The sequence below is a fragment of the Phaenicophaeus curvirostris genome, chromosome 5, assembly GCF_032191515.1.
Source record: "Phaenicophaeus curvirostris isolate KB17595 chromosome 5, BPBGC_Pcur_1.0, whole genome shotgun sequence".
In the NCBI taxonomy this organism is placed as follows: domain Eukaryota; kingdom Metazoa; phylum Chordata; class Aves; order Cuculiformes; family Cuculidae; genus Phaenicophaeus; species Phaenicophaeus curvirostris.
In genome coordinates, this window is record NC_091396.1 from 46042254 (window position 1) to 46065412 (window position 23159).

At 39.5% G+C, this 23159-nt stretch overlaps 1 protein-coding gene across 28 annotated transcripts in view; it reads left to right on the top strand.

Annotated features, from left to right (window-relative positions):
• Positions 1-23159, top strand: part of NRXN3 (neurexin 3) — a 960997-nt gene that overhangs the window by 39833 nt on the left and 898005 nt on the right. For all 28 annotated transcript variants that reach the window (XR_011337550.1, XR_011337551.1, XM_069858542.1 and 25 more), the window contains exon 3: positions 6275-6304. Coding sequence is in view for 26 of the 28 variants with exons in the window: in XM_069858542.1 (XP_069714643.1) it covers positions 6275-6304 (30 nt within the window). In the remaining 2 variants the exon portion in view is untranslated. The remainder of the gene's footprint in view (positions 1-6274; positions 6305-23159) is intronic.

Genomic DNA, 23159 nt, shown 5'->3' on the forward strand with positions numbered 1-23159 from the left:
TTCTCTCGCACTGAAATCTGAGTGTTTGTCAGCTCGGAACACAGCTATGTGCAACCAAATAGCAGTATTGATCACTGAGGTCAGAGTAAGAATTTACGTAGCCCAGAAGCCTCTTTTTATCAAAGTAGATGCTTCGGAAGATATTTAAGATTAAACTACATCAGCGTTGGTATTGTCCTTATATACCTTTGTGGTTTCTGGTAGTTGTTGTTTTAAGGACTCTCTGACCTGATACTGCATCCGGATCATGGTGTTGTACAATCATAGATGGGCTTATTTTCTCTGGATGTGTCCAGTCTTTTTTTTTTTTCTTAAACTACTTACATGTTTAACTCCACATAACAAGATTTGTGTGATAACAAGAACCATTGTTTAATCATTTAAATGTGGGAAATAATTTCTTTGACTTGTTTTTACATCTGTTACTTAAGAATTTAAGTCAGTCACTCCTACTCCTTGTGTTCTGACAAACAGGGGAAAAGATATTCCCTGTTCATCTACTTTGTATTATTTGGGATTTTACCTCTATCTTATAAATTGTCTGATAAATCTTTCCCAAGATGGGGAATTCTATTCCATGCCTAGCAGTTCTTCTTTTCCAAACTTGTGCACCTAGATGATCAGGTAGTCTGATTTGACACACATCTTCTTATAGGTCAGCCATAAAATACATTCACCTTCAGGTCTTGCAACCTGCACACATCCTTTTGTGTATATGGCCGTCTTTGTGAACACTTGCATGTTTATTTTCATGCTTTCAAACACCACCATGTTTGTAGCCCTCCCTGTGTGGTTACTTCTAGCGATATGTCACATGCAAAGTCAGAATACTGTTTCTGCCATGGAGGAAAGGAGATAGTATGGTTTGATCACTATTTCTGCCCATAGATGTTTGGGTAAAAGACTTTGTCTTTGGATTCTGCCTCATCTCTTATTCCTTTGACCATTTAGAGTAGGTGCCACTCACCCTGACTCACTGACCCCGATAATGACAAAACCTACCCTGGAATTACATAGCAAAGGAAGCAAAGGGGATGGGAAAAGAGGAGCTAGCACAGCTGCTGTGTGTAATTGGATTGGAAGCGGGCCTAGGGCTACAATAACAAAACTGCACTCCCGACTGGCCGCACTGTTGGGACCTGAAAGGAGCCTCTTGGCTGTTGTGGATATCAGGGTTGAATCAAACAAAAATGACTGCTCCCCATCCTGTGATACTGTTTTGCCCAGTTAGAAACAGCGGCATCATGTATGCCAGCAGCCAAGAAATCAGGTCATCCTCTTGGCTAAGCAAACCTGTCTAGCAGGTAAAAGGTCTGAAATAGGTCTAGGAATGCTTTTTTCTCATCATCCATTCTTCACATCTCTTAAGATAAGGGTTTTGCTTCTTCCACTGAGTCCCATCCTTTGGCCCTGCTGGAATGCCCTCATATTGGTATGTGGGTACCCTTAGGGAGTCTTCCTTGGTCTTTGGGTTTTAGAAAACTTCAGGATGCCTATTTTAAGAAGGACTGTGTAGGAGACAAGGGACTTATCTGTTCTCCTCCCTAATTAGAAAGGGCAACTGCAGATGAAGATGAGGTAAGAGGTTTAGAGGAGGAAAAAAGCCTATTTCTTAAGGAAGTACTAGTTTTAGGAAGTTAGGGAAGGAGTAGTAAAAAATAGACTTAATCACTCATCAGTCTTCTCATCTCTATAGTAGATACAATTTTATTTTTTGAAGAATCTTTGGTTTACATGATTTCTTTCTTCAACTCTGCCACAAAAGATTTGTAAGCATATCCTAGACTAGAGAACATGATGCCCTGCCTCAGACATATATTGCAGCTGGCCCTGTTATTGTTTGAATGGGTCATGGAGCCTGATACCCAGAAAATGATCGTCTGTGGGCAAGCCTGCCCCTGAGGAGAGCTGAGCTGCTGCTGCCTGGCAGTCTCTCTTCCCATTCATTAAGAGCTTTTGGGCTTATCATCTGGCAGCATTATTAAAAGGGAAATACTGAGGCTGTCTGCCTTAACAGAGCAGTTCAGCAGTGTACACACACCCATGCATATGTGCACACCCCAGAGCATGGGGCCAGTAATACGGCGCAGGCTGTAATTAACTAGATGAAGGAGTCCATCTTCCTTTGTTGCTGCAATCAGTTGTCACTCTCAGCTGTGTTTTGTGCTCTCACTACCTTCTTGGGTTTTGCAGCTTTATTTTTCCATTTTAGTGCTAAGTACCCAAATGTGGTGCAGGGGGAGAGTAGGGGGGAGGCAGTGTGCTGACGTTCAGAGGTTTGCCTTCATTTTTTCCTCCACCCTGAAAATTGCCCCAGTGCATCTATATATATGATGACTGCTGTTTAACTACATTGCTCTTTCATATCATTTACTCTGAAACTACTTTAAAAAATATCCTTCTGGCTTCATGAGTATTCAGTGTTGGCCCTTGATACATTGTACAGTTAGAGCCACTTAATTTTACTATTTTGATATAAAAAGCAGATGATTCACAGTATTCTTAAACAATATAGTTATTTGAAATGTGTTACTTTGAGATCAAGAGAGATTAATATTAACCTTTAAGAAAATAATACTCATTTGGTACAAAAACTTTACAGACCTAAAAAGCACAAACCAGTTGTGGTAAATCATGGTCAGAGAGCAGAATTTATGTCTCTCTGCCCTCAGCAATGGACATATTATTTTAATAACAAACCAATGTTCTGAAGAAGTACAGAAGCAGACCAATTTCTTTTCATATCTCTACTGAAAGTCTGAAGAAGCTACGGCTCCAAAGACTGAGCACAAGCAGATGCTTATCATTATCTAACAAACCTATTGAGAACCTCCTTCCAAAGCTTGCTGTCCACTATTTTTGTTGGGCAGCAGTGTTGCCCAGCCAGTAGATTACTATAAAGATGACTAGACTGTTTTAGAAAAAGCGCACAACTCCTTGACCATTGTGGCTCATGCTGGTTTGTGTCAACCTTTTCCCAGTTGTACACTGGCTGGATATTCAGCCTTAAGCCTCTAATCAGGGGTTCTTAGATTAAAAGGAGAGCATGTTTTGCCTGGATTTAAGCAGAAACACAGATTTTCTTACAGAATTTCCCTGGAATGGGTGGCTCTTGGCACAAACAGTGGTTTTATATATGAATAACGTGCTTTGAGGCCTGATGAATTCATTTAGTGTCCTGAGGCTGCTGAAAGCTTTGCTGGCCTTTATGGTTGATACCCAAATAGTATGGTGATAGGTGTCCCCTTCTTCTAGCAAAATCTGATCTAGTTTGCAGGTCTGAGCATTTCTCATACCTCTTACATTTGTTTGTTGGATGCCCTATTATATTTGTAGTTCAATAGCAAGTGGTACCCCATGCCACATTGAGATGACTTTAACTTTTATGATTTGAAAAATGTTTTAGTATCTTGTCAGATCTTGTAACTGATGTGAAGGTGAGACAATGATGTCAGTTCACATTTTCTGTGTTGATTTTACTGTGACTAATTTGGGGCTTTTGTTACATATACTGCAAATGTCACAGATTTTAGGTCTCAGTCGTTGAAGGTTTTGGTTGTTAATGATATTTTGTTGGAGATAAATAACAATCATCTTCACTCCTACTTTAAATTACAAGGCAGGAAAATTTTCATATGAGAAAAGCTGATATGTTATTTCATTATTTATATTATACAACTTTCCAAAATGAATCTGAAATTCTCTTGATGTTCTCTTTGTTAAAATAAGGATCTATGTTGATGGACAATTTAAAGGATAATGCTGTTTTTTTTGTTATATCTCCAACCCACCCTCCTTTTTCTTCAAGTTTTAAAGAGGAAAAAGTAGCATTTGGCAGGGGACCATTATTTTTCTTTAATCTCCCTACTTCCATTGTCCAGTTGGGACTGGAAGATCAAGAGGTACATGCAATACTGCAGTTGCTGTTGTGTTTCAAATTTGTCATGAAGCAGAGAACCAAAACATTTGACAAGGAGACTTTCTTTCTCAGATATTTGAACGAAGGCCAAATTTGGAACTGCAGGCAAAGGGCTCTGGGCTGCACCTGGATGATGCACCTGACAGATAGGGCACACAGCATTGGCCTTCCAGAAATAAGGACAAAAGAGGTGTTGACATTCCTTACATTCTGAGATTTTTATAGCTCCTCCATGGCTAATAGAGAGAGAAGGGTGTGATTCAGAGTGTTTAATGCAGGCTTTTTCTTTGAAGCCTCTCTGGAGGTTTCTATTTGTCAGTGTCCTGCCTCCACAAGATGACAATGCCAATGTTGTCCGCAGCAGCTGCATCTGTTGGTGTTGTGACTCTTAACCATAGCTTTCCTTCCCCATGGTGTACAAGAGCTAAGGGCTTGGGACCGTGATCTCTTCTCTGGCTCTGATGTCCCCTCTCTATTTGGCCAAGTCAGCTGCATATCATACTGCCACCTTCTTACCTTTTCTCCTTTTTCTCTGTTGCTGCAGGGTCTCTGTGCTTTGTAGGTCCTAACAATTATACTTTTGTCTTGTCTTTTACAGTGCCTTTTGCAGTGACTTTCAAGTGCCCATTTGGACAGCCTAAGCTTTGCCTTTCAAGAGTGGTGGAATCTGTGGCCACAGAGAGGCAAATAAAATAGAGAAACAAATTCAATCAATTTGGCTAGCAGATCAAAACAATTCATTGACATTCTATCTTGTAATTTAGACCAGAAATATGTCCTATTGTATCAAATCGTCTAGGTTTATTCATAGCTAAAACAAGTAGAAAAAAATTTGAACCTATGTTGAGTTTCTGATTATTTTTCTAAATCCATAATAATCTTCAAGAACATTAAGATATTTGCATTCCTTAGACTGTGCGATGATTAATCCCCTTATCTGGCTTGGAGTTCTCTGTGGGTGAACATATTCTTGGGATGATCTGGATTTTAGATTTCTCCAGCAGATGCAAAGGAAAAATATAAAAGAGAGAGAAATAAACAAATTTAAACTCAGCATGCTGCTTGTTGAAAATTCTTATTCAAATAAATTCATTTGACCTCTCCTAATTTGAAATTAAAAAAAGTCACAGCCCTGTAAGATTAATAAACTGACTTAAGATAGGGTGTATGTGTGTGTGTGTATGCTTGTATCAAAATCCCTGCCGTACTAAGTGCTGTGGGAGGTAGAAGGTGTGAAGGAATCAAGCTAAGGGAAGGAAATCAGGGAACCAAGTGACCAAGAGGTCACTTGTAGCTTGAGTGGGTCGTACTCGATTTTGGTATATGTCAGTTCTGTGATATCATGTCTCACAAAATTAGCTAACGGGTCAGTTGATGCTTAATGAATTGGACGTGAACATATATACAATAGTAACTAAATGATATTTGCATGAATACAGTTGTACAGTAAACATATTAGAAAATTGTGGCTAGAAATTGATTTTGATTGAAACAAACAAGTTTTATGCCAGAAAATTACTGGACAGAGACTGGAGCAGCTCAGGTGACCACCACAGCCCCATCTACAAAGCTGTCAGTGACTGTTGCTGCTGAAGGGAGATGTACTGCTTTCTGGCATTACCTTGAATTCTGAAACCAAAGAGTAGCTTTAGCTATAGAGCCATAAAGTAGCACACTGCACTCAGAAACTGAATCACCAGTTCTTCCTAGAAAGGAAATGGAGTAGTATTGAAAGCAAGTAAAATTTTTTTAGTCCTTGCCAGGTCTTGGTGTATTGCTATCCAATTAGTAAATGTGAGCAGTGTTGATCAACTCCTACAAATACATGCGGAAGCCATCACGTTCAAGAATGGCGATATCTTTGTTTGTGCGTTTAGCCAAAATGTTTCATCCGAATCAAATGTGGTGGGATCATGGCCTCCCTTTCACTGACCACTGCAGCCTTGAATTTTAAATCTTTAGATGAGGTGAAGTGATTTCTATAGCTCTGTAGAGAAGCAAATTCTCCCTGCAGAGCCCCATTGCAGACCTTGGCCTTCCTAGCCTATTTAGCCATACCCGTGTGCAGTGCCTCTGGAGTCTCTCCCCAAGGGATATGACAAACCTCAAACACAGTCCTGCAACTACCAGCAGGGTTTTTCTACCTGTGACAGACCCTTTCCTGCTCAGTGTGGAAACCAACACCAGCATGTGTGTGTGCCCTGTGTGCTACACCCATACTTGGTCTCCAAGTATGCAAGCTCCAATCCTGAGAGGTATTGGACTGTGACCAATGTGCATGGATATTGCTGCTGCTTTTTCTGTTTTGTTCTTTTTTTCTTACTTCCTCTCTCTCTCTCTTTCTCTCTTTCAAAGGCCTCTCACACCTGATGATGGGTGAACAAGGTAAGTTCTTCGATTTTCTCTTTGTTTCAGTCACTGATCATGAAACAGCTTTGCCTCTGCTGCTTTTCTGAGCTAGGCTTTGCACGTCAAAAGCAACTAAGCCTGGAGGGTGCCAGTCAAGCCATTTGCATTATTCAGCTCTGTCCCATGAGCTGTGGTTACTTGTCAACCTGGGACTCAGGTACCCAGGAGGGAGCACAGAATGGTTCCATGGACAGTAAAGAGGTGTGCCTTCCCCTTCCCTGAAGCCCACCAACTATTTTATCTAGACATTTCTTTCTTGTTGTGCTAGCTATAATCACTCCCACTTATGCCTGCTAAATGTAGACCACAGTGTTGGTCTTTATTTTGAAGAGTGCAATTATTACAAAAAATATGTTAATAGCTCTCATGACATGATTCTAACTCATTATGAATCCTGAGCAAAATTGCATATAATGGCCTGTAAGTCCTGTGTCTGTAATTTAAGTGATTCAAATATGCGCAGACCAAAATGGTTTAGAAAAAGAACAAGGCTAACCCCAGGTTGGGCTACAAATGGTATCTAGGCCTGTATCAGAGTTTGCATTTTATTATCTGGGATTGTATTGTGTTATGGATCTGTTGAGTATGACATGATGAGATTGTTAGTCCCATTTTGCACTGTGAGGGTGTGGAGCAAGATGCTGGTGAGGAGCAATGAGGTAAAGAGAGGAGTGATTCTGTTTTCCTTGGACAGTGTCAGCCTCTTGCTAACATGGGTACACAGGGAGGAGTTAGCAGTGCTGGTGATGCATTCTGGTCTTGTGAATGCAGGACTGAAGTAATTGAAGACGTAATGCAAGGTTTGAGCATATGGTACGCTAGGAAGACCAGACCAACTGTTGTCTATGGGGAGAAAATATGAGTTTTCAGTCTAAAGCCTGATGAGACTTACCAAGACTAGATGTACACAATAGTGTTTTGCCTTTAAGTAAACCCATATCTGAAGTAAGAGAGTCCAAGATGTTAATAAGATAGAAAGTGGATCCTGTGAATGCTTAGGAGTCATTAGGTACTTGAATAAAAAAGACATTATTTTTGCATATCTCAGTGAAATGTAGAAAGGCTTATTTTTTATGCTGTAGCTCAAGGCAGATGTCTGCTCTGAGGTTATGAAAGCTTAGGAAACAATCAGAAGTGAATCTGGGGCTCATTCTTGAGGTTCTGTGCTGCTTAGCTTTCCTGTGTGATGGGAAAGGTTGGAAATAGGGCTATTTATGAGTGCATGTCAAGGCCATATTATTTGGCACGTGGGGTGTCTGCCTAAGCTCTGGGAAGCATTGAGCTCCTTCTGTATCCCCTTTTGCTATTCAGCTGGGCTCATGGCTCGGGGGTTGTGCTTGGTGAAGGCACAAGCAGGCAGGTCCCTTCAGCATGTCCTAACTACTTAGGATGTAGCAAGCTATTGACAGTGGAATGATGATAGCAATTTGGAGTAATCAGGATAGTGAGCTTTCCTGGTCGCTTCCAATTTCAGTAACACGGAACATATCTTAGTAGTAGTCTGCGATTTAGCACTGGATTGTATAAACAGATACACTCGACTATTTAAATTACAAGTTGCAATCCAGCTGGCTCATGAAGACTTGTATGACCTATTCAGGCCTGTGTGGTGGTCATCAGCCCTTTCTGTACTCCCTTGCCTGGGAAAGAAATGTGAGAACTGTTGGCTTCTGGCAACTTTAGCCACCCTTATTTATCTGTGATGCATCAGGGAACAGTGGCTTCTCTTTTCTTGCCAAAGGACTCACAGATTTTCCCTTTTGGTAAATATTTACTCTCTATAAAAATATGATGGACATAAAATATGTAAATGTATACGTGTGAGTAAATATGCAATGTCAACATTATATACAAATACATTAGCTTTGGTAGATGAAATGTGTTTAGCAAATATATTACCATGAGATTTACTTTTTTCTATCCTACTCTGTTGTTTCCCTTGCTGTTTTGAATTTGACGTGGAATGAGGCATATCACTGGTGTGCTATCGCATGAGGGCTTTGCATTTCTCAGTAGAAAATCAAATTAAAACTCAAGGGCTTAACCATGCAGTTGCTGGTTGTACTGTCAGTTGTTTAAGCCTTGCTTTGTGCTTTAGTTTTGGTGTCTCTCATTTTTCCCTTGACATTGTGTTTTGCTGGGGTTGTCTGCTACATAAATATGTTCATTTTCTTGGGGTTTTTTTGTAAGTATAAGCAATGGCATAATTTTCTGTTTTTATACTTCTTCCTTCTCTATTGCCTCCTCCATGATGGACACCCTTCTTGTTCCTCCTCTTAACTGGATGCACACCTTCCTGTCTGTAGGTAGAAGCAAAGGTAGAGATTCCATTCTTTCTAAGACTTCATTGCTTGTAAAATGTTTGTTTGTCAGTTGACAAATTTTATTTTTATAGATGTGGTTTGTATTAGAACTTACTTCTTTTACTTTTAAATGTCTCTCAACAATCTTATTTGGTATCGAATAATGGAAGAAATATTTATTAAGATTAATGCCTTCTTAACAGATGTTATTTTCTCCCTGTTCACACTAAGTATGGGCTACACAGTGTCAAACTCTCTGGAGCTGGTGATGGTGTGAAGGGACAGTCAGTTCAGTGGAACACAGAGGCCAGGGTGCTGGTCCTGCTGACTCTCTTGCACTGGAGCTATGCTGGTGCTGAGAGTTTTGGCAATGGTGTTGGTGGAAGCAGGACCTGACCCTGTCGAGTACTCTTCAATGATGGAGGTCTTTTGAGCTATCATTTCACGCCTGAGCTCCGCTTCCCATCCTCTCTGTTAGTGAAAAGGTGGTTTTCAAGGAGGAATTTAGTTGTGAAAAGTTGCACAGGAAATAGAAGTCATCAGCATGGCTAAAAAGAGGTCCACTTCCTTTGCAATTCCATAAGCGCAGGTCATGTAAGGCTGCTCCAGCCTGCTCTTCAGCAGTTCACACCAATCTCATCAGCATACACAGAGCAGTCATCCATCCCTAATCAAAACTGTCAAAAAGCCAAAATGCTTCAAACCTGCTGTGTGTCTCCAGTTGGACTGGAGGGAAGGGTGAAGATTAATGGAAAAATTACAAGGTCTGCCTGTGCAAAATCTATTTCTTTGTCCAGTTTTCCAATGAGACAGAGAGATTAAAGAGTTTTATTATGCTGAAGCTTACTCCTTTTTCAGCTGCTGAAGAATCTGATCTATTGATCACCGCGATTTGAACACATTGGAGGATCTTGGGTGTGTCCCTGGCAATAAGACATTGGGGGATGAAATGACTAATTGTACTGCTATGAATTTGCAAGTATATGAGAGGATTTGCACATAATAATTTTCCTTTGAGGCACAAGCAATATCTGCCTGGTGATCACTCCTACTGTAATACCTGAGTTCTGAGGAGCACAATGGCATATTAAACATGTTTTCTTTGTATGGTTCCTCTTTCTGATGCCCTGCCTTTTTCTATAAAATTTGTGTTGTTGGATTCTCTGTGATGAGGAGGATCATGTTTTATTTGTTCTGGTTTTAGGTTGAAAAAATGTTCCAATATTTGATTCCATAGGTTTTCTATTCAATCCTAAATTGGATGGTGGAAGATAATACAGAAGTCGTACTCAGAGCTGTCTTCTTAGCGAGAGGTGAACATCAAAACATAATAATCACACATACACACTGCAAAAAACACGAGAACCTAAAGCTCTAAGCACATCACACAATGTTGCTGTGTCTTGACACAGCTGCCAATAATTGAGTTAGCTGATGTATGGCTTACTGTGATTTAAGGGTCAGTGTAGATCAGGGTGAGCCTTGTATGGTGTGATGTTAGCTTATGTTGCTCCCTTCTTTTCTCGGGTGGCATTTGTGCTGCAAGCCAGTCTGTGTGGGACTAAATTGAACTGCTTTTCTGAATAAAAACTCTGAGACAAGCCTGTAGGAATGAGGTTTATAATATATACTCCACAATTAATTCATACGCACTGAAACTTGATTTATTGTGTCATTGAGTGAAAATACTGTTTCACTTCCCAGCTATGTGTAGTGTTTAGCTCTAGTTACAGTGACTTCATATGAGAGCCATCACTATGTATGAAAAATGATATTACCTTCAGAGGGCTCCAGTGGTGTAATTTTGAACCCATGGATGGCCTTCAGCTTGCAGAGAAGGTGGTACCTTAGTGATCGTACCTGGAAGGTTCATATTTTCAAGTGTTCTTGAATTTTTTGGTAAAAACTGGCAGCCACTCTGTTTCATGCCACGCATGTAACCAAGGGATGTGATGTAGTTAATTTCATAAAACCTCTTCACAACATATTGAAGTCTGTGACCTGGCATTCATCATTCAAAACATGTCTTTCATACGTTGCTTCCACTGCAATAAATAGCCCCCCCTTTTTTTTTCCTGTTTTTTTTTTTAAAAATTCAGGAAATTTTTTATTTTTCTTAAGTTCCTGGAAAGATGAAGAAGGTGAAGTGAAGTATAGGTGTTCTGGAAGTAGTTGAGATACAGAAAAGCATCTGGATGCCACTTACATTTTAACCCAAACTGAGTATATATGCATTGTTTGTGTTTTTATTAGGCGTATGGAACTGGTCATGGAGATGAGTAAATGTATGATGAGTAGGGTTGACTTTTATTTAGTTTGTCATGAGGTGCAGAATACAACTTTTGTTCTGGAGAAAAACTGACAATTAAGTAACAATTATATTGAGTTTATTTCCCTAACGCTCCCCCTCAAGTAAATAATATCAAAGGAGATCGTAAATATCCAACTCTCATTTACTATTGAACTGAAGTTATTGTGTAGTCACATTGCTCCATATAATCTGTTCTCTTGACAGCTTTTGTTAAAGAGATGATAATTTGCCTTTTTGGTACCTTTCACCATTCTTTAATATATGTAGTGGGTTTTATTTTACCATCACTCTTGGCTTGGATCTTGCTTCTATTGAGGTTCATGCCTCCAGAGGAAATTGGCTGTATTCCTGGTGGGATTCAGCTATTTTTTGGTGGATAAAGTCCCATGTCTTCTTGAAGGCAATAACAAAATTGACATTGAATTTAGGGGCCAAGATTCACTCAAGGGACTGAAAATTCCCCAAACATCCCCTCTGACACAGACAATGACAATGAGATGTGTCTGGTTTCGGGGTGTGCACAGGACACTTTAGTAGCTCCTGCGCAGTCTGCAGACAGCTGCTTCTCCTCTAAGGCACTGGGCTCCTTCCCTCCATCCGTGGCTGTGCTCAGGATGAAAAACTGCAAAGCTGCACACTCATTTTCAACATGGAGCAGGTTTTTTTCTCTGTTCTCAGAGAGAAATGAAAGAGTGCTCACATATTTCATGACTGAAACATTTTTTAATATATATTGTGTAGACCAAATGCTACTGCCAAATTCCCTGTGTAGCTCTTAGCATCACAAGATCGGATTATCTCCCTTGGTCCTAACTGCTCTTAACCCAAGTAGGTCTTTTAAGTCTTGTAATGTTCATCATTGCTCTCAGTGAGCAGTGTGAGGTTGTTATTCCTTTGAATTGTTCAATAATATTGACCGGAAGGTAATGGCACAGAAAAAAAAGAAATAGCATATGTGGACTCAGATGGAAGGGAACAACTGGACCTTACTGATCTGGAAAATAATTTCACCAGTAATACCATTAGGACCTCAGTGTGATGTGAGTAAGTTCACCCGAGTGGCCTAGAGTTTTTTGAATATTGAAGTGAAACATCAGTAACAAATTAAATAATTTGTATTCTATAAATACCTAATTATGCAAGTGTAAAAACAACACTACATTCATCTTGCCACCCTTGGCAGTGGTTTTTAAGCTCTGCTTTGCTCTATAAAATATCTTAATATTTGAGTTTTAAATGTAAACATTATATGGTTTTTTGTTTCTACACTTACAGTTCTTTCCTTAAGATTCTTAATATATGTGGTATTGGCTTTGTTTTCCTTCAAGTGAGAAAAAATATTCTTGCGTTGTTTTAAGGATGGTGACTTTCAGTTTTTGCTTTCCTCTTAATGACTCTTTAAAAAAGAAAGTATTTTATGGCTAGCAAAACCCAATCTGTAAAACCTTTTTGGTAGAATCAAGGCTCCTTGAATGTAGAAGTGGTTCTTCTAGAATAACTTTTTTTTGCAAGCATTTTTTTTCTGCTGGTTTCATATTTTATTTAGGTAAGAAACAAATACTTCAATGTAATCCTGATAGTTGATGGATTTAAAATATAAGATATTGGGGTACATTTCTGCAAAGCATTCATCCTATTTATAGTCCAGAGGTGTTGACATTTTCCAAACTTTGTTGAATGCAATTACTTAAATGTTGAATAGCAACTAGTAGAAAGGAATAGATGTCTTATAAACATTCTTCTTTTTACACCTCTGTAATATTTTTATGAAGGCATACAAATGAGAGTTTAAATAGAGTGCTTCTTGTAAATCACATTGTTTGTGCATATGAGGGTGTATCTTAATAAATAATGTGTATGCATAAAATATTTAATAATGTGTTAAGTATTTTGTAGATTATAGGTAATTTATTTTTTCTTAAGTGCTTTCTTTCTGCCTTATTTTAAAGCTGTGTCTTTCTAATGTGTGAATAAACAGCTGATTCTTCATTTGCTTTCATTTTCATTAAGAAGAATGATTCCCATGAGTGTTACAGGCATTGCGATTCTGTTGTGTGTAAAGAGAAGCTAAAATATTGTCTTCTTTTGCTGTATTGTAGTCTTCTGTTTCCGATAAGTCTCAGGTTTCACTCTGCCCAAAGAGAATATTTAATTGATATCATTGAAAGGCTTTTTTTCCTTCCTCTGTTTTCTTCATTTGAGGCATTCACTGGTGTGTAGAGATGCAGAGGTAGCAAAACAGGCCATATGCTTTGTAAAAGGCAGACTAATAGCACTTTTGATGGACGCCTGATTTTTAAAGTGCTGTATCTTTCATTAAAATTTACATGTAAAGTAAGGGCAAGCACAGTGACATGAAAGCTAATGCAAGTTGCACATCTTGACATAATAACAATCACAAGAAACTGGAGATCCCAGATGGCAGCTTGGCCTTTGCCATCCTTTTAATAAGCTACTAACTGCTAATTATTGCACTCTTATGGGCAAGTTAATTTACTGTTGACTCTTAAAGAGACATTGTGCCTTTTCCTGGCATTTAGGTTTTTCAGTTTAGATTTGAGAGTGGTTTTTTCCTGCAGGTTGGAGTGCTTCCAACTGACAGTAACAAAGAGGCAAAGAAGCAGAGAGGGAAATGGAACATAATAAGCAATGTTTTCTTTGATAACTGCAGAATATAGGGTTGTGTTTTTTTCTAGGGCATGAGTTTAGAGCTGAAAGGAACACCAGCATGTATATTAGATCCAGGATTTAGGTTTTGCATTTAAAAGAAAGCCCTTAGTGCAGAGTTAGTATTATCATTAAAAATAAACAGAATGTCTTCTCCCTGAATAACTGAGGCTTGAGATTCTGAAAATGAGATAAACTAGAAATAGAAAATCAAAATTACAGGTTCATTTCTGTTGCCAGACATTTGAAGGTAAGATTTGAACTCAAAATTCTGAAAGCTAAAGTGTCCACTGTATTTTTGGAAAAGTTCTTTATTTTAATGTTACGTACCTGGTTGTCATAATACAGAGAAGGAGTGTTATTTGTAAAACATACAATTTTTTTAAGTGATCTTTTTCTTTTTCCAGTTGAAAGGGACATTTAGTAATGAGACCAGTCAGGGAGAAGTTTTGATCTAAGAACCTATTTAGGAATGAAGGAACAGCTGCAGTTTAAATGGACTCTAATTCACACAGTTAATGCTGGTTTGTGAATTCATGATTCTCTGTGATAACATTTGGGAGGAGTGATGGTGGGTAATAGCTTATTTCCTGGGCTTTATGGTAATGCAGCAAAGTGGTGATAATGCCATCAGGAACTGAAATAGACCCCTGTCACACACATCAGACAGCCCTGCAAAAATATGAAATCCAGTGAAAGAAGGGAGTTTCCTGATTTAAGGCCTTCTGTGGCCTTCTGTGCACTAGAGTGATAACATTATGGTATTGAACAGTTTAGAAAATATGTGCTGTGTAAGCTGGATCTTATGCATGAAGAGTAAGCACTTAGTAACAGCAACCTTATTTGCAGTGCTTTACCAGATAGTAAATATTTTGACTAGAGATTAGTGGATAACACACCATGCAAATGGTTGTAAAGCTATTACTGTGAAGAAGGTCATGCTTTCTCAAATCTTTTGATATAACTCACTCAATATAGTCTATGTCAGTTAATAGGTTATGTCTAATGGTGTGTGATTTCTCCATCAGTATTTTGGTTTTTGATTCTGATTTTGGCAATACACCATTGCTAGTGCTGATCTTCCTGTGACTCCCACCACTTTTCATTTTTTTGGCCATACTTACCTTCCTCAGGGAACTAGAGCTCCTTCTCATGCTGTTTTTGATTTCCACATTTGTTTCAAGAGCCTTGACAGCTCTGAGTGCAAGTATCCAAATAGAGATCAGTAGTGATGGGTGGTGAAATAAGGAAAGATAATAGAAAATGCCACTACAGAGAGCAGGTGATCGGGTGTGACTCCAGTACTCACAGGTTGTAGCACATTCATTTGTTTTCAAAGCCTTTTTGTTTTGAAATTTATGTTACAGACCACTTACCCTGCAAGTTGCTGTCCTTAAGGTTCTGTGTTCCCTAAACAGCTGGTGAAGCCCATAGAAATTAAAGGTGTTTTGCATCTGGGAACATGTTGCAAATCTGCAAGGGTAAAGGTCCCCAAATTCTGTTTTAGTAGTATTTTCTGTGAGATGTTGAATTCATACTGGGTATACTTTATACCCCAATAAGTTTGATGTAATAGTATTAAAAGCTGCATTCTTCACTGCACTGCAAGGACTTTTTTTGTGATATAACTGATATCGAAGCAGAGCAAATGCACTGATATTAAAATAAATAGTGTAGAGAAGAATCTGGTTCTGAGTCTGTTCAAATGCTAACCTGGGGGATTCTGGATCATTCTCACTAAGTGACGGCCTTAGTTCCCCTCTTGTTAAAGTGAAAGACTGCAAAACATTTAATAAAACAGTCCTTTACCAGCACTGCTCTGTGGGGAAAGGCTTTAAACAGAACTGGTACTTTGAGAATTTGTGTACACAGTTGTCACCATTAAAAAAGTCAGTAGCATTTGCCAAGCAGTACCACACCGTGGTGCCTGAGATATCACTTTCTCTCTTACAGTAGAACAAGAAGAATGTATGTAGTATGTGTAGGTAAGTGTTTATGATTTGATTCTGTCAATTGCATGCATTTTAATTGAGCTTTTCTCTCAAAACACAGTTTGATTGGGGAACTGCTGATGTGTCATATTATTTCTAAAGCAAAATATGGTTCCTTTTAGAGAACCAAATTATTTTTACTGAAGACTCTGAAAACCATTTCAGCATTTGTTCTAAAATCATACGGCTCTGTGATTGTTAGTTGTTAGTAGTGGTAACAAAAATGTATAACTTGAATGTTAAAATAATTGTGTTTTAAAAGGAGCTGCGTTCTTATTAGGTATGGTGGAATTGTATTAAGCCAGCATTAAAAAGCACACACCTTTATTCCCCCTAGTTAATAATATATGAATAATGACCAGGTTGATGATGAATGTGCTGATCACCAGCTGGGATCAGACAATTACATTTGATTATGTAAAGAGTTAGTTGCTAAAAGCCTTGAAATATTAAAACTCGGCTAGATTAAATATCACTGAAGAACCTTTGTCTTGTACATGTGTATTCAGCTGCCAGTTCTCTGAGCAATTCTTGGTTCACCTGGTAATGTTGGGAATCAAACTGTGAAGAGTTATTTTCCAGCCCTGTGAATGTTGATAAAAGGATCTTGCATAGCTGTTAGCTTGTCCTGCAAGGGGAGAGCACATTGCTGCATCGCAGTGCAGGGATTACAGGCTCTCACTTAGCTCTGCATTAAAGATGTTGCAAGCTTTTGTAAAACCCAGGGCAGCACCTAGCATTGCCATGCATTTGCATTTCCCAGTTCTGACGAAGGGCACACATGTTTCAGGCACCAGTTCCTTGCAGGGCTGGCCAACTCCATCATCCAAATAATACATTTATCTGACCATATTCCACTACACATATTTATTTTGGAGAGTCTTACTGCACAGACAGTCTGAATGAAGTCCGTAGACGTGTGGGTCAAGCTGCTCTCTACATCTGTTTTTTATCCCTCAGTTTGCTAAATTATTGTTTTCCCCAGAATTTGTTCAGTTTCTAAATATCCATTGATTTATCTTTCCTCTGTTGCTAAATTGCTGAAAAGATGCTTGACTTCCATTATTTGTCTCCTGGAATACTGTCATAAAAAACATTTTCTGGCATTGATCATTTGCAGTTTGAACAGAATGTAGGTCTTGCCACAATGCAACAGACCATTTATGTGAGATTGTGGAAAAAATCTTTTCCTAAACTTGGAAAAATCAGAATGTACAGGTCATAAGCCTCTCTTTAAAAATTGCTTTTTATACTTAAGGTGCTCAATTCCAGACTTCGCATTTTGATTTCTCAGTCAGCTTTATATTACTAGATATCATACTAGAGACAGCATTAGTAATTTTTCTTTGCTACATTTTTGTACTTTATTTGTTCTATCTATTGACTCCATCTTTAAAACAGATGTCTTTAAGAGAAATCAGTGAACACTTCATAACCTGCTGTGCTGTACTGCATGTCCATAATGGAATAAATGTATTATGTGGTGGATGCGCTTATTGTACTGTCAGCCAGAAGTATGACTTACTTTCTGTTAGTGCAGTTCCCTTTGACTTCCCAAATACTGATTTTGTTTTTCCTTTGGTGGGGGTGAAGAGAAGAGTGAAGAGATGATCTCTGATTTTCTTTCTTTTTTGTCTCCTAAGATACCTCTATTTAAACCAGTATAGTTTTCGTACTAATTTTCTCCTTCAGGTGTTTGCTATCAATCTGCTGGGTTAAACTTTGCACTGTTCCATCAAGCGAGTTTGGTAAATGTTGATCAGTGCATGAAATCAGTTCTTAAATGGTTGCAAAATTGCCTTCCTTCAGACTGTTTTGATCGCAAGGGCTTTCAAGTGTCAAAGTCATTTGGAGAACTAGATAGATAAAATGCATGAGCACTAAGCTTTTTCCAGGGCAGAATAAATAAATGTGTTTTCTACTGTGTGCTCTGCCTTTGATAGTGATTTGTTAAAAGGAAAAAAAAAGAAAGGCAATGATATTAAATATTTACAAGAGTGATTTAGTTGTGTAATCTTGTGCTATGCATCCCTGTTTAATAGTGAAATCAGCTACTGCTGAAGTAAATGCCATTAAACTGGTTCTGCTGTGAAGGTCACTGCCTATACAATGTCAAAGCAATTTATAGAGAATAATGATTTTTGTCGCCTTTCCAATGTACCAGCCTCCTTCCTTTTTGTCTCCTTTTCCAAAAATAACCAAAAAGAAATTTATTTCAGGAATCACTTTCTCTCTGACTCTTCTCCCATCTAACTGATTCAGGAGCTTGAAACCTCTTTACAAGTTTTCCTATTGATGTGCTTAGTGGATAGACGCTTGTTCCCTTCTTTCTGGCCTTGAGCTTGCTACAGCTCTATTTGCTTGGATTTTCAGTTGGCCATTTCTCAGCAGTTTGTTGTAAGAGATGCTGAATTATGACTTCTGCTCTTGTGAGTGGTTGATTTTCTTGTCTGTGCTATTTTCGGCCCTATCTGTCTGTGATTCTCTTGAAACATACTCTTTTGCGTGCTGATTGTTTGTCATCAGCTATGCACATGTAGCATGTTGACATCCCACCAACCTTCTGTCCTGATAAGTGGCGTATAAATGCTTGGAATATATTCCTAAGCAGCGAGGAGAGGCCTCAGAAGTCAGAGTCGTGTTTTTCTGCTCTGTGGCTGGCTTTCTGTCTGAATCGTTGGGGCCTTTGTGCCTCTGTGGCAGTGGAGTGAGGACAAAAGCCCTCCACCACTGCACAAGGAGGCTGCTGCATTGATGCTTCTAGAGTGTCCTGAAAACAATACACAGTGAGTACAAAGCATTATCGTTCAGCTTCACATCCATCCAGTAAGAAGGTTAATTATTTGTTTTCCTCGTTTTACAGTTGAACAAGCAGAAGCACAGAGAGATGGAGTGAGCTGAAGGAGAACAGGCAATAAATGCCAGAGTTCTTTTGCCCATTCTTGTTCCTGTAAGGACCAGTGCAGTCTATTTTATACCACTGAATAGCCTGCTGCTTCTACCAGGGACTCTCTGAATTAGATTCCACCTTCCAAAGCAGTTATCTGAGAAGATTAAAACTGTATTTATCTATTGATAAACGTGTACATGAACATAGAAATAGCAATCATATTTTACAAAGGGAACAACACTTATTCTTTGTGACAAAAATCCACAGAATTAAAAAATCCATCAAGCAGAAGTGTCCCGAGTGTGCTACATAAGGAGTTTGCTGGGAAAGTACATATGAGTGCACAGAGAGAACAGGGGTTTCTTCTTTAAGGGTGAGTGTTACTTAAATTGTCAAGGAATGGATTTTTTTTTTTTTTTCACAGTTATGAGGAAGAAGAATGGATGTACAGCATCAGTAGTGGGAAGAGAGGGCAGATGGATGAATGGGAAGGGAAACAGAAGTATGGGTAGTGGAAACACATATACTCTTATCTGGAAGGACTATCCAAGAAAAAGTGGTGGGAGGAAAATCTACCATGAGTGCTAGTCTTCTGGACAGAATGAGGTGAGAAGATTTCCCCACACATGATTTTTGCTGAATATTAGGCAGTTAGGTATTACTTGACGGAGTGTATTTTGGTACTTTGATTTTTGTGGCATCTCATTCCACAGTGCACACAGAAGACTAAAGCCTTCATTTACTGACATGGCTTTTCATGGCCACCTCCTCCAGGCCCATGAGCGGACCTTTTATCTGTAGTGAAAGAGGCTAGTTCAGCAGGGTGTCTGGAATAGATGTGTATGTGCATGGTTAATTCAAGCCTTGTGATTTCCTTAGTCTGTTTTATCTAGTTCTTTGTCTCTTTTTATGCAAGTCTATGATTAGTATTGAGTTCTTCCCAGAATGCTGGCAATTATCTCACAGGTGGAAGGATTAAGAAAGAGCAGTGAGAGTTATATTGGGATTAAATAAGACTGCCTTTGGAGTGTGTTTGTGGATGTGGGTTTTTTTTCTCTAAGTAAAGAGAAAGAAGAGAGAAGCCAACTCAGCCTTCAGGCCTCCCTCGGGAGGAAAGTAATACCCTTGAATATGGAAAAGTAGCATCTCAGCTTGGGAGGAGGTCATGCTGGGAAAGGAAAGGTAATGTTAAGGCACAAGATTTAGAGTCCTCGGTTCAGTTCTTGGTTGCTCTGATTTTACTTCAGGCTATTCCGATTGCCCGCAGTGAATCTCAGCTTGTCCATGTGTGAAATGGAAGCAGTGATAACTTTCGTATGTTGCATGAAACTAAATTAATTACTCTGTAAGTGTGCTAGGTTTTTGGGTGGTAAGTACAAAAGAAGAGGATAGAGTATTATTCTCATGACCCGTACTGTGGTCACACATCTAGCAGTGATGTCAGGTGTGGTTAGTGGTGGGTTATTTCTGTACCTTTATTATCTCTTCCTCTATGTAATGAGTGGGGTAGACACAATACTACTGGTAGAAACAGGAGGCTCAGCCCCTTTTTGGGGTGAGAAGAGGAACTGCCTCATGGGACTGATGGGCCAGGTGTCTCAGACTCAGAGGGGCAGCACAGCTTGCAGGCTGGACCATACTGCCCTTTATCCACAAACTGACCTGGAGACTGTCTTGTGCTCGTACAGGGCCTGACAGATGTCACTGCTGATGGGAACCTGGACTTTGGGCTGTAGGCAAAAAGTTTATTTCACCTTTAGCTCAGGCAGCACTGCCTGAAGACCCCGAGAGAAGTCGTGCTTTGGTGCTGAGAAAGCAGTTAGTGCTAGGAAGCACAAGAGCAACGATGGGAAAGAGAAAAAAGCTCTATAAGATGCCCTGCTGAGTCTGTGTGTGATGGCAATAGTGGCACATGGGGTCCATGGTAGTCTTAGTATTGCTGGAGAGGCTTGAGTGTTTCTCAGTAAGATACAGCAGCCCTGTTTTCAAGTGAAATTGATTTTTTACCCTGAAGGCAGTTTATTTTTCATACAACCATAGAATATTTTGAGTTGGAAGGCACCCTTAAAGGTCACCTAGTCCAACCCCTTTGCAGTGAGCAGGAACACCTATAACTAGATCAGGTTTCTCAGAGCCTTGTCCAATCTGACCTTGAATGTTTCCAGGGATGAGGCATCAGTCATCTCTGTGGGCAAGCTGTTCCAGTGTTTCTCCACCCTCATTATAAAAAAAGTCTTCCTTATTTCTAGTCTGAATCTACCCTCTTTTAGCTTAAAACCATTACCCTTTGTTTTATCAGTACAGGCCCTACTAAAAAGTCTGTCCCCAAGACTAGGTAGTTGCAGCTTGTAAAAATAGAAGGAACAGACTGGAAGGATTTTCTCTATTCCTACACAGGGTAGCTGAAGCCAGAGACAGGCCAGTTACCTTCTGGGGTACTAGCTTTCCACCTTGGGGTTGTGTCTTGCTCTCTGAACCTGCTGCCTGCTCTCCTTTACACAGCTTTCAGCATGTGGGAGTCGCTGCTGGCTGCTCCCCAGGCAGCAGCAACTGACAGGCACCTAACTTATTTTACACTGGTGTGACATCCTCCTCAGAGAAGTGACCAGGTCAGAAACTTTTCTTGCCCTGCCCTTGCTTCTGCTTTCACTTTGTGTTTTTCCACTCTATGTGCTGTCCCTATTTGTTTAAGCCTCTCAGCTCTGTTCTTAGGGATATGGGAACGCAATAATGGCTATAGCTGTATGATCTTTACCCTCTACGTTATGTGTACCAGGAAAGGACCAGTTGATGTTTATTCTCATGGCTTTTCTGATAAATATCAGGCATAACCTGACTTGACTTGTTTTATTCTACTTCCAAGTAGGAATATTTTTCCTATTCTGTCAGTTAAGAGTCAGTAAGATGAGGTGTAAGTGTAAATGGGAAGATTGTGCCCTGTTGAGTCCACACAATGAATTTGCATGGAGTTACTGCATGGGCATTCCTGCATGGTTTTTCAAGCTCTCTGGTATTTATTCCTTAGTTGTTCACATAGTTTAGTTAAACACTAATCTTTTCCTCTTACAATGCAGATTTGTTGGCTTTGATTGGGATGTGTTTGGCTGATGGGGCATTTCTGGAACAGAAGCAGAGTTTCCAGGGCCTTGGCCGTGTAGAATATGAATTTGCACAAGTTATAAATAACACCTTCCTGTAAGAATTCCAATATCCTGATACTACTCTTCCATAATATTTATCTAAGCTTCTGTTCTGTTTGCATCTGGGCACTATTTCTGTTGTATTTTTTATTCTGATCGTATTCTTAGTATGTCAGTTTATTTTACCTTGTTCATACTGATGGATAGCTATGACTAAAAAAATGTATTTTGTTTCAAGTATGTTTTTATCAGAATAACAGCCAGTATGTTTCCATCTCAAACATCTATGCCAAAATAATTTTTAAGTTTTTCCATATACATTACCATATATATTACCCTGCCTAAGTGAGTAGATTTGGAGCTGTAGTAGAGATGTTTTGTCTTGTCCCACAGCTCCACCACATAAACCTTGATTTTGACTTGCTTTGGCTTGCCATGCTCAGTAATGTAGCACTGGGTCTCTCTGCCACACTGATCTAGGGTATTGTTGCCATCCCACTGCTGGGACTCAGAGTTAGGTTACTGCCTATCTCTCCAGACCTTCAGCAAGTAGTGTCTGGTGGAACAGCGGAGCTAGAAACGAGAGAAACTGATAGAGCTGTGAACAGGAGGTACTGTGGAGTCACTCAGAGCACTAAGTTTTTCCCGCTTAACAGAAGAAGATAGTGAAGGACAGAGTTTACCTGATTTTCCACAGAGACAGGGTAAACTACTAGTGTCAGGGGCTCAGATTCCTGTTGGCAGAGAGCTAGTGAACTGAACGTGCTTTCAGTTGAACATGCTAGTTGAACATATCAAAGCTGTACGTAGAAGTGTGTCTAAGCAATGATGCTATTCTTAGACAACATAGAATTTGCTTCTACTGCATTTTCTTAGCCTTTCACAGGCAAATAATATTAATTAAAACTTATTGACTTTCATTGTACATAAAGATTTCACTTTGTTAACGGAGTGTATTGGAGAAAAGGGAAACACTGGAAAGATAAGACGGATTCAAGAGTCTTATTACAAGGTTATTTGTTGTTTATACTGAACTGAGTATTTATTACATTGCAAGGCTCTAGTTACAGACCAATGATTGCCTAGGTTCAGGTGTTTACTTGGTGCCTTCTGGGACACCACATAAACAGCTGTAAATTCAGCCAGTTATTCAATCCACTCATAAAGAGGTTTGATTGTAGCTTTCCAGTCTTCCCAGGGCACAATGTTTGATCCAGGGCAGGCAGCAGGCTGTCCTGCCAACCGGCAGAGCTCTCTGCTGGTGTTATTACTGCTGCCACTGCTGGAAATGTTTAGAAATTTTAATATGAATTTTCAACAAGGGCAAAACAAAGTGGTTTGGGGGCAGTTGGCACAGTAGGTATGGGGCAGGGGGAGTCAGAGTCTTCTTTTTTATTAATTCAGGTACCCCTAGCTGTCAACTATTGGCATTGTGGGTTTCTTAGAGAGGGCAAGTGCCAGTTCCTCTCATTCTCTTACTAGGTTTTGCGGGTTCATATCCCCCCTTTCGAGCTCTTTCCCTCCACCTT